The sequence below is a fragment of the Phyllobates terribilis genome, unplaced genomic scaffold, assembly GCF_046119375.1.
Source record: "Phyllobates terribilis strain yellow unplaced genomic scaffold, ASM4611937v1 Scaffold_8__6_contigs__length_399053987, whole genome shotgun sequence".
NCBI lineage: Eukaryota > Metazoa > Chordata > Amphibia > Anura > Dendrobatidae > Phyllobates > Phyllobates terribilis.
Window position 1 is genome coordinate 54,460,785 of NW_027362768.1, and position 12,490 is coordinate 54,473,274.

At 44.2% G+C, this 12,490-nt stretch overlaps 1 protein-coding gene across 2 annotated transcripts in view; it reads right to left on the reverse strand.

Annotated features, from left to right (window-relative positions):
* Nucleotides 1–2,210: 2,210 nt before the first annotated feature.
* The window catches only part of CUNH1orf21 (chromosome unknown C1orf21 homolog), a 201,474-nt gene continuing 191,194 nt past the window's right edge, over nucleotides 2,211–12,490 (reverse strand). For both annotated transcript variants that reach the window (XM_073642971.1, XM_073642972.1), the window contains exon 6: nucleotides 2,211–2,746. In XM_073642971.1, coding sequence (XP_073499072.1) covers nucleotides 2,708–2,746 — 39 coding nt within the window. In that variant the 3' untranslated portion in view covers nucleotides 2,211–2,707. The remainder of the gene's footprint in view (nucleotides 2,747–12,490) is intronic.

Genomic DNA, 12,490 nt, shown 5'->3' on the forward strand with positions numbered 1-12,490 from the left:
TTTCTCTCAAAGGTTTAGGAGCAAATTTATTAGTACATCTGCCCCAATGTTTGCAGACGGCTGGCTGGCAAATATTAATGGTTATTATGTCAGCAACAATAGGAGACTTCAAGCATATTGGAGACTGCAGAATACCTTAATAGAAGTCTGCGGTTTGTATTTATTGTAAGCTCGGATATTTTTTATAAAAATATATTCACCCTCATAATTATGTCTCTCGATTCTTAAACTCTTATACTAATAGATTTGGAAGTGTAATCGGAAAAAATATATACTCAGAACAAAAAAATAGCATTTTCATAGCCAAATTAAAAAACTATATAACCTATGATTTGTTTTCACAAAACCTCTGGCTTACATTGTACAATCTATTATACATAAATCTATATATTTGCATATTTCACAGCCCACATCATTGCAGTTCTTATTCTTCCCTAATTCATCTATGTATGTACTGTACATACAGAAGCTGGAAAATGAATTACTGTATAATATGGGGTGAGTGAGAGTTTGACATCTTGGGAAACGTTCTGTTCCAAAAGTACAGCATTTTAGAATGAAAAGCCTTAATTAACTCGACCATAGACATAAGCATTAATCTAATGTAGAACTTAATCAATATCATGAAAGTGAGTAATAATGGAGTACAACACCAGGCCGGGCTTCATCACAATGTACCGAGCTGTACCTGGCAAACAATGAAGAGACATGACACCTACTGGAAAGTTGCGGCCCCTTTATTAGCTAATCATCCATTGGGGGTCGTTTGTGGAGTGATTAATATTGGTGACATATCCCAAGGATCGATCATTATCAAAGTCCCAGAAATGTTAATGTAAATGGGAGCAATATATTTAAAGGGGATCATCTCTCAAAAAAGCTGCCACACTTTATAAGAAACTTGGATAACAGTTTTGCCTTTTAGTATAATGAGTATTCATTGGAGAAGAGTATGTACACGAAGACAGGACATTATCAAAAATGACGTATTAGGAGTAGCGGCTTCTTACAGCATGGGCTACTGGATACATGAGGATTGCACAGTCTACTTATTTGGGTATGTTCATGTGAAGTGGCCACATTTAGTTTTTCAAAAAAAACACAGCAAAACAGCATTACTTGAAGTATGTGACACAATTTCACAGGACTCATGGCAACAATAATCACAAATTAGTCACACTTTGTGACCATATCCATAACCCGGTTCACATGTCTGATTTTCACAAAAAAATAAAAAGTGGAGATGTTTCCGAGTTTGGTTCAATTTGCGAACCAAACTCATACATTTCACTTATTGGGTCCATAATATGAATGGACAGGACACTGATACTGTCCATGTTGCATCTTTGGGCTGTCAGCTACAAACAAGGATGTGTGAATTCAAGCAAATTCACAAGGTTGTAGTTAGAGACCAGATCAGGATTATATAAAATATTTTTTTTTTGTCAAAGAGCCGATTAGATTTCATAAAGTTCTGAAAAATCATCTATTGATTTAATATACACAGTGGATTACAGCTGTGAACACCCCCAAATGCTTCATCCTCCCCTGGGTTTCTCCATTGTGTTTTTATGGCATCAGCAGGAAGGGAAGTCATAAATGCCTATTGAACATTATTGCCTCCATACATACGTTATATCAGGTCCATGGTATGAGACAATGAGGTCCTCCTTTGGACATTTCATATTAGAACATGACTTGATATAACCATGCATGGCCTAACGTGCAGATGTAGCCATTCCAGATATGAAATAGGTTCTAAGTGATGTCAAGATCACCTGAGACTGTTTTCTTCGGCATTAGCAGTCTGGAGGCTACTAAACATTGGCAATTGATTTCTAATGCAAAATTTTCAGTGCACAATCATTGGTAAGATGGGGAAAGGTTCAGTATAAAGATAACCGAAAACCAACACAGGTAATATCGCATGGAGATCCAGTATTATACATGATTATATTGCATTTTATTATTTAGGTTTCCATTTTTTGCTTCAACAAGAGAGGAAGCCTAGGTTTAGGACATCAAGCCTCTAGCTCAGGACTTTGATAGTTGAGTATGGTGAAGAGGACAGTATGTATGGAGATCCCCGGTCTGTCAGGCTGTCACCATTTTATAACAAAACTGCAGCTAATTGGCAGTGATTTATAAATATGCAACATTCAAGAACAAGTCTTTCAGTACACAGCAAAAATGAAAATGCACAACAAACATAATACACAAATGTTTATTTTAGTAAAATAAAAATATTTATATATAAAAATGGGGAAAATATTAAAATGGATATGAACACTTATGTGCAACAAAGTCACCAAATTTTATTTGGAGAAGAGAGAACAGGCAGGTAATCCCCAAAACTGCTACCACGTGTGGAATAACATCACTTTTGCCACCTCTCAAGCAGTGCAGTGCCCTCTTACTGTTTTCTGGCCGAAAAGTGTCGAAATAACAATCTGGAAGGATAAGAATCTCCTGCTACAGAATATCAGCTTTTTCAGATGTCAAGAAGCCTTGTATATGAGAAATAAAAGCATTTGCTAGTTACAGAATTGTAGTCTTCATCATCAGAACTATAGGTCAATAGATCATTGTGAATTGCATTCTTCTTCCATATGATTTAGATCTCCTTGCCATAGCTTGTTTGGTAGAAAATATCCAGTGGGTTGTACGTCATAAAAGATATTTACACACTTTCTGCTGCATATGATATTCATGTAATGTCCTCCTCTTCTGAGCAATAATCTCGACCCTTGAAAACAACAAGAAGTTTACAAACGTGTTACTATGAGATACAATTTGCACTTACCATATTAAAGATCTACATCCCTTTAACAGCTGGAAATTAGACTACATACATTATATTCTATTATGTCGTGAATTTTCTAAGTCTAAGGCATCCTCCAGATCTTACATAACCTCGGTATTGTGTTTAATTTTAAACTAAAATTTAAAAGAAATATGGAGGTTTTTGCACTGTTCAAAAAGTTGTAACACAGCTGAAGATGGCTTTGGTAGCCGCTTAGATACACATGTGCAAAGGGTTTTAATATCAAAACAGAATAAGATTTATTATCTTAATAGCTTCATAGCTCCAAAAAGAAAAGATCCTTCCTTCAGTACAAATGCATAAAATTAGTCCTTTCTTCTGGTACAATGAACAAAGTAAATGCAATAGCCTCACCAATCTTAGTATTCCAAGCAGGATTAGCCCAAGTATTATTAAACACATTCACCAGACAAACACACCTCTGTTCTGCTCCAGCTCAAACTCCACACTGCTGAGCTAACCCAGCTGCTGTTATTAGGCCTGTCAGCCGAGGGCTGGAGTATGGAAATAATCTTTTCCACCAAGACTCTTTTGGTTGCTCCTAAATTCCAGACCCAAAATTCAGTCAAACTAAAACTCTTAGTAACCTGCTACTGGTACACACTTTACATTACCGAGGTCAACCATCTCGGTGACACATATCTGCCATCCAGGACCTTACCTCCTGCTTCTCCATTTACAATATATATATATAGAATACATGTATGTATATATATATATATATACGCACATAATATATACAGTACAGACCAAAAGTTTGGACACACCATTTAAAGATTTTTCTGTATTTTCATGACTTTGAAAATTGTACATTCACTCTGAAGGCATCAAAACTATGAATTAACACATGTGGAATTATATACTTAACAAAAAAGTGTGAAACAACTGAAAATATGTCTTATATTCTAGGTTCTTCAAAGTAGCCACCTTTTGCTTTGATGACTGCTTTGCACACTCTTGGCATTCTCTTGATGAGCTTCAAGAGGTAGTCACCGGAAATGGTGTTCACTTCACAGGTGTGCCCTGTCAGGTTTAATAAGTGGGATTTCTTGCCATATAAATGGGGTTGGGACCATCAGTTGTGTTGTGCAGAAGTCAGGTGGATACACAGCTGATAGTCCTACTGAATAGACTGTTAGAATTTGTATTATGGCAAGAAGAAAGCAGCTATATAAAGAAAAACGAGTGGCCATCATTACTTTAAGAAATGAAGGTCAGTCAGTCCAAAAAATTGGGCAAACTTTGAAAGTGTCCCCAAGTGCAGTTGCAAAAACCATCAAGCGCTACAAAGAAACTGGCTCACATGAGGACCGCCCCAGGAAAGGAAGACCAAGAGTCACCTCTGCTTCTGAGGATAAGTTTATCCGAGTCACCAGCCTCAGAAATTGCAGGTTAACAGCAGCTCAGATTAGAGACCAGGTCAATGCCACACAGAGTTCTAGCAGCAGACACATCTCTACAACAACTGTTAAGAAGAGTCTTTGTGCAGCAGGCCTTCATGGTAAAATAGCTGCTAGGAAACCACTGCTAAGGACAGGCAACAAGCAGAAGAGACTTGTTTGGGCTAAAGAACACAAGGAATGGACATTAGACCAGTGGAAATCTGTGCTTTGGTCTGATGAGTCCAAATTTGAGATCTTTGGTTCCAACCACCGTGTCTTTGTGCGACGCAGAAAAGGTGAACGGATGGACTCTACATGCCTGGTTCCCACCGTGAAGAATGGAGGAGGAGGTGTGATGGTGTGGGGGTGCTGGTGACACTGTTGGGGATTTATTCAAAATTGAAGGCATACTGAACCAGCATGGCTACCACAGCATCTTGCAGCGGCATGCTATTCCATCCGGTTTGCGTTTAGTTGGACCATCATTTATTTTTCAACAGGACAATGACCCCAAACACACCTCCAGGCTGTGTAAGGGCTATTTGACCAAGAAGGAGAGTGATGGGGTGCTACGCCAGATGACCTGACCTCCACAGTCACCAGACCTGAACCCAATCGAGATGGTTTGGGGTGAACTAGACGGCAAAGTGAAGGCAAAAGGGCCAACAAGTGCTAAGCATCTCTGGGAACTCCTTCAAGATTGTTGGAAGACCATTTCCATTGACTACCTCTTGAAGCTCATCAAGAGAATGCCAAGAGTGTGCAAAGCAGTAATCAAAGCAAAAGGTGACTACTTTGAAGAACCTAGAATATAAGACATATTTTCAGTTGTTTCACACTTTTTAGTAAAGTATATAATTCCACATGTGTTAATTCATAGTTTTGATGCCTTCAGTGTGAATGTACAATTTTCATAGCCATGAAAATACAGAAAAATCTTTAAATGAGAAGGTGTGTCCAAACTTTTGGTCTGTACTGTATATATATATATATATATATATATATATATATATATATATATGTTATGTATATACATATATATATATACACACACACACACATACACACACACACACACACAGAGTCATGGCCGAAAGTGTTGGCACCCTTAAAATTGTTCAAGAAAATGAAGTATTTTTCCCAGAAAATTATTGCAATTACACATGCTTGTTATACATATGTTTATTTCCTTTGTGTGTATTGGAGCAACAAAAAAAAAACTGTAAAAAAGGCAAATTGGACATAATTTTACAAAAAAGAGGGCTGGACAAAATTGCTGGCACTCTCAACTTAATATTTGCTTGCACACCCTTTGGAATAAATAACTGCAGTCACTTCCTATAACCATCAATAAGCTTCTTACACCTCTCAACTGGAATTTTGGACCTCTCTTCTTTTGCAAACTGCTCCAGGTCTTTCATATTTGAAGGGTGCCTTCTCCCAACAGCAATTTTAACAGCTTTCCACAGGTATTCAATGGGATATAGATCCGGACTCATTGCTGTCCACTTCAGAACTCTCCATTTCCATCCATTTCTGGGTGCTTCTTGAAGTATGTTTGGGGTTTTTGCCCTGCTTACATGACCTAGGACGCAAACCCAGCTCTCTGACACTGGGCACTACATTGCAACCCAAAATCCTTAGGTAATCTTCAAATTTTATGATGCCTTGCACACCGTCAAGGCACCCAGTGCCAGGGGCAGCAAAACAACCCCAAAACATCTTTGAACCGCCACCATATTTAATTGTAGGTACTGTGTTATTTTCTCTGTTTTCTGTTTTTGGTAAACAGTAGAATGATATGCTTTACCACAAAGCTCTATTTTGGTCTCATCTATCCATAAGACACTTTCCCAGAAGTATCTTGGCTTACACACGTACATTTTGGCAAACTGCAGTCTATCCATTTTATGTGTCTGTGTCAGCAGTGGTGTCCTTCTGGGTTTCTTGCCATAGCATTTCATTTCATTCAAATGTCGACAGATAGTTCGTGCTGACACTGATGCACCCTGAGCCAGCAGGACAGCTTGAATTTATTTGGAACTTGATTGGGGCTGCTTATCCACCATCTGGACTTTCCTGCATAGCAATTTTTCATCAATTTTTCTCTGTCATCCACGTCCAGTGAGATTATCTACAGTTGTAAACCTCTTGATTATGTTGTGCACTGTGGATAAAGGAACATCAAGATCTCTGAAGATTGATTTGTAACCTTGAGATTGTTGATATTTTTCAACAATTTTGGTTCTCAAGTCCTCAGACAGTTCTCTTCTCCTCTTTCTGTTCTCCATGCTTAGTGTGGCACACACATGCACACAATGCAAAGATTGAGTCAACTTCTCCCCTTTTTATCTGGTTTCAGGTGTGATTTTCATATTGCCCACACCTGTTACTTGCCACAGGTTGAACAAGCATCACATGCTTGAAACAAAGTTGTTTACCTACAATTTTGTAAAAGTGGCAACCATTTTGTCCAGCTCATTTTCATGGTTTTGTGTGAAATCAAGTCCAATTTGCCTATTTTTCTCAGTTTTTTTGTGTTGCTCCAATATACACAAAGGAAATAACCTTGTGTGTAATAAAACGTGTAATTGCAATAATTTTCTGGGAGAAATATTTCATTTTCCGGGAGAAATATTTCATTTTCTGGAACAATTAAAATTTCATGGGTGCCAACACTTTCAGCCATGACTATATATATATATATATATATATATATATATATATGTATAATAAATAAATACATATTTATATATACTACACACACATACATACACCCACACAGTATTTCAAAATGCTGCAAAGGAAGAATGCTTTCAAGAATACAAGTATTAATAGTTTAGTTTTTTTTTTATCAATAAACAAAATGGACAGTGAATGAATTAAAGAAAACTCTAATTCATATCAATGTTTGGTGTGACCATTTGTCTTTAAAACATCAAAGTACCAATTTTTCTAGATACACATGCACACAGATTTTGAAAGAGCTCAACAGGGAAGTTGTTCCACACATCTCGGAGATCTAACCACAGATCTTCTGTGTATGTGACGCGCCCCTGGGCCTGTGTCGCGCTGCGTTGCGCACGCGGGAGCCTACCCTGAGCCGGATCAGATGGGGGTAGTAGTCTCGTGGCGGTGACCCGGTCCGTGCCCAGGGAGTCAGACTAAGTGGCAGTCTATTAGCAGTAGATGGTGGATGACTACGCCACCCGTTGAATGCAGCTATGGAGCTGCCGCTGCAGGGCAGACCGCTGAGGCCGGTGGAAGGATGGTGCAGCGTGGATGGTATAACCCCCAACGGGAGGGGTATGGCCTCAGGGCAGCCGACGTGGATGATGGGGGTAGCAGGAATCACTCGGAGACGGTACTGTGTAGTTCAGGGTCTTTACTGGTGACAAAGATAGACCCTCCCGGAGTACTGGCTAGCGATTGGGGCCTGGTCAGTCCTTGAGCAGATGGGATCCCCCCTGGCCAGGCGGAGTTGTAGGCCTCCCAAACTAACGATACTCTTCTGGCTACCTTGCTAGAGGCGGGTATAAGTAGCCCACGTCCCTGAGTGTACCGTGTGGTGCTCACCCGTATGGCCGGTGACTCGGGGCCTTCGGGTTTCTGGGCCAGAGGACCTGCAATCCCCTGCCGGTCGGTTTCTGCTGCTGGATAGGAGTTAGTCCCCACAGCCTCGGACTCCGGGTCCGGTGATAACTTCTCAGTCAGGGCGAGCTCTGCAGCTGCCAGCCCCTGACTCCTTGTAACACTGCTCCCACAGAGCTCCTGTTGTTTCTTCCTATATTTGCTTCTCTTCTCTGCTTCTTCTCTACTCACTAACCCTGCCTCAGCCCCAGGTTTATATAGGGGAAGTCCTTCCCCTTCCAGGACTGGGCAGGAGGTGTGGCATGCATAGGATTCCTGACCAAGAGACCTCCCACCTCCTCTCAGACATAACATTGCTGTTACTGTGGAAACCAGACCCCTGGGGTGCCACATTCCCCCCTAGTGAAATTTAGTACTCCGGGACTAAACATATTTTAGAAAAACATAACAAGATATAACAATAACAATACAATAAAGAAACACATAAAGGTGGTCACGGCATGTCCGTAACCGGGTGCAGTCTTTGAAAAAAGCAAGGTGTCCATTTCACCAAAACAGGGAGACGTAACCAGGTAGGGGTCTGTCCTGCCCCGAGTCCTTAACAGTCTTTAGTCCATCCTGGGTTACGCTCCAACTATGTACAAAGGATTCCCGGTAAATCCACCAAGGACTCCTAAAAATAACTAGAAACACATAATTATTTACAAGTAACAAGAAAAACAGGTAACCAAAAATAAAACAATTTATACATTTCAAATCCTCCAACGTGCGGGTAACTGGCCTCTAGTGGCCCTAGTGGACCTACGGAGCTGACTATCTAGCCCTGAACTACAGGGTGTAGGAGCTGTCAAGGGTAAACTGGGCAGCTGTCTACCGGCTCTTTGGCTCACTAGGGGTACGGCAGGCTCACTATAAGCAGAGGGTTGATCCTCCTGTTCTGCTTGTGTGGAGTCTTCTGCCTCCTGGACCGGCTGCTCTTCCAGCTCTACCTGTCGCTCCGTAAGTGCTTGGGATGCTGGTTGGAGGAAGGCGAGTACGGGTACCACAACTGCGCCATTGACTTGAGTCCAAGACCGAGGGAAGTCTCCGAGCACAGTACTAACCATGTCTTCCCTTTCCTCTACGGGTCGAGGGTCTTCTTGTTCCTCTTCAGGGTTCCGTAGCTGTTCGGGACACTTCTTCAGGTGATCCCGGGATACAATGGTTGTGGTTTCCCCTCCGTCTTTACTGATGGTACAGACCTTTGGGTTGTCGTGGCTTGAGGGCAGTACGGTGTACGGGTCCTTCTCCCACTGGTCGTCCAACTTGTGGAGCCGTCTTTTTCTCTTCAAGACTTGCTCTCCGGGTACCAGGGGAACAGCGGGAGCATACTGGTTGTAAGTTTTCTCTTGCCTTTCCCTAGCCTGACAGAGACTTCGCTCCACGCTCTCCTGTACTCTCCGGTACTGCTGCTGCCTTTCTGTGTCCCAGTCTGCTTCTGGTGAAGTGTCCTCGGGTGTCAGGACTCCCATTTCCAGGTCAACAGGTAACTTACCAGGTCTCGCCCTCATTAGGTAAGCCGGGGTACAGTTGGTGGAACCTACCGGGATGTGGTTGTATAGGTCCACCAGATCGGGCAGCTTCTCAGGCCACAGACTGCGTTCTTCCAGGGGCAACGTTTTCAGAAGATCCATTACCACCTGGTTCATTTTCTCACAAAGTCCATTAGTTTGCGGATGATAGGGTGTTGTCCTTATATTCCGGCAGCCATACAGAGTGCAGAATTCTTGGAAGACCTCCGCTTCAAAGGCAGGTCCCTGGTCTGTCAACACTTGGTCCGGGTACCCGTGTGGACGGCAGAAATGCTGCTGGAAGGCTCTAGCTGCTGTTCGAGCTGTTAAGTCCTTGACAGGGACGACAACCAAGAACCGGGAGTAGTGATCCACGATGGTTAGTGCGTAGACGTAGCCACTTCTGCTTGGGGTCAGTTTTACATGATCCAAGGCTACCAGTTCCAACGGCTGCCGGGTGACGATGGACTGCAGGGGAGTCTTCTGGCTGGCACGGTCCTTCCTTCTTAGGTTGCACGGACCACAGTCTCTGCACCACCTCTCGATGGTTCCCCTCATGCCTACCCAGTGGAACCGCTCGCGCAGCAGGAACTCCAGCTTCTTCCATCCGAAGTGTCCAGCCCCGTCGTGGTATGCCTCCATCACCATGGCTGCGTCTCTTCGTGGCACCACTACTTGCCAGATTAGTTCATGCGTCCGGGAGTTAACCATTCTGCGGCACAACTTCCCCTTGTAAAGGAACAGTCGACTCTTCTCAGCCCACAGTTGCTTGGCTTCCTCCGGAGCGTCTGGGTCAAGGCGAGCCTCTGGCCGAGTCAGCATCTCCTTCACCAGCCGGACGGCAGGGTCACTGTCTTGCGTTTCCGCCCAGTTGTAGTGAGGTAAGGGGTTAAGCGTAGCGCCTTGCTTACTCCTTACCCGATGGGAATACTGGATAGTCCCATGACGGTGAAACGCGGGGAGTTCGACTTCTTCCAGTCCCTCTGGATCTTCTCCTACGTCCGGTAGGTTTGGCATCCTGGACAGGGCGTCCGCGTTGGTATTGGAGCGTCCTGCCCGGTATTTGATGGTGAACTCGTAGTTGGACAGGCGGGCCATCCATCTCTGCTCTAGGGCACCGAGTCTTGCCATGTCCAGGTGTGTCAACGGGTTGTTATCCGTGTACACGACGAACCGGGAAGAAGCGAGGTAGTGCTTAAAGCGTTCGGTGACTGCCCACACCACTGCCAGGAACTCTAGCTTAAATGAGCTGTAATTCTCAGGGTTTCTCTCGGTGGGTCGCAGTTTTCGGCTGGCGTAAGCGATTACTCGTTCTTTCCCCTGCTGGATCTGGGACAGCACGGCTCCTAGCCCGATGTTACTTGCGTCAGTGTAGAGGATAAAGGGCTGGTTGTAATCCGGGTACGCCAGGATTTCATCCCCCGTGAGGGCCATCTTCAGCTGGCGGAAGGACTCTTCTTCTAACTTCTCCCATTTGAAGGGCGGCTTCTGGTTCTTGGCCTTCCGGGACTGGCCTATCAGGAGGTCCTGCATAGGAGCTGCCTTCTTGGTGAAACCGGGTATGAACCTTCGGTAGTAGCCTACCAACCCGAGGAACTGCCGCACTTCCTTTACACTGGAGGGACTTGGCCATTCCTTAATTGCGGTGATCTTATCAGGATCGGGAGCCACTCCGTCAGCGCTCACCACGTGTCCCAGGTACTGCACCTTTGGTTTCAGGAGGTGACACTTGGAGGGTTTCACCTTTAGGCCGTAGCTTGCCAGGGCTTCGAACACTTCCGCCAGGTGTTTCAGGTGGTCCTCATAAGTCTTAGAATATACGATGACATCGTCCAGGTACAACAGGACCGTCTCGAAGTTTCTGTGGCCCAGACAGCACTCCATTAATCGTTGGAAGGTTCCTGGTGCGTTGCAGAGTCCGAACGGCATGCAGGTAAACTCGCTAAGTCCCATCGGGGTGGTGAATGCGGTCTTCTCCCGGTCCGCCTCTGCTACAGGAACCTGCCAGTACCCACTAGTGAGATCCAAGGTAGAGAAGAAGTTAGCAGATCTTAAAGCAGCCAAAGACTCCTCTATCCTTGGTAAGGGGTACGCATCCTTGTGTGTGATACGGTTGATTTTCCGGTAATCTACACACATCCTCATGGTGTTGTCTTTCTTTCTGACTAAGACTAGTGGAGCTGCCCAGGGGCTACAGCTATCCCTGATCACCCCAGCCTCCTTCATGTCTCTAAGCATCCCCTTGGCGTGTTGGTAGTGTGCAGGGGGTACGGGTCGATACCTCTCTTTTATGGGAGGATGGTCTCCCGTGGGGATGTGGTGTTCTACCCCCTTGACTCGCCCGAAGTCTAACGGGTGTTTACTAAACACTCTCTCATACTCTTGAACCACCCGATAGACTCCCTGTTTCTGGTGTGAGGGAGTGGAGTCAGTACCCAAATGTAGTTGCTGACACCAGTCCTCCATTGTTTTCTTAGAGCCGTTACCTTCCTCCGGGTGAGATGGAGGCAAGGGTTCCACAGATTGTATAGCATTTTGGTTAATGGTATATAATTTGGCTAGCGTGGCATACCGGGGCAGGTACACTTCCCTCTTCCCGATATTGATTATGCGAACGGGCACCCTCCCATGGCGTACATTAACCACCCCCCGTGCTGTCAAGATGGTGGGCCTACTGTCTGAGTAAACTGGTTCTACCATTGCCTGGTAATCTCTACCTCTCAGACCAATAGCTGCCCGGCACCAAATCATCATTTCACTTTTTGGGGGCATGGCAATAGGGAAAGGGTCACACATTCTCACGCTACCAATTTCACCGCCGGAGAGTTCCACCTGTTGCCGTCGCATCAGTGCCCGGATCTCTTTTTGGAGCACTCGCTGCTCGCCGGAGCTGGCGTTCTTGGCAACCTGCTGTAAAAGGAAAATCACCTCTGCAAGACAATTTTCAATTACATTAGTTCCTAGAGTTATCTTTGGGTGACTCTCGTGTTTGTCAATGTCTACAATGATCAGTCCCTGTGCTGCCAATTCGACTCTACCGATTTTAATGGTCACCTCTTTAAATCCAATCTGTGGCACGGGCTGACCATTGCTGGCGATGATACTCAAGTCGTCGTCAGGGTAGCGGGTGATATCCGAGTCAT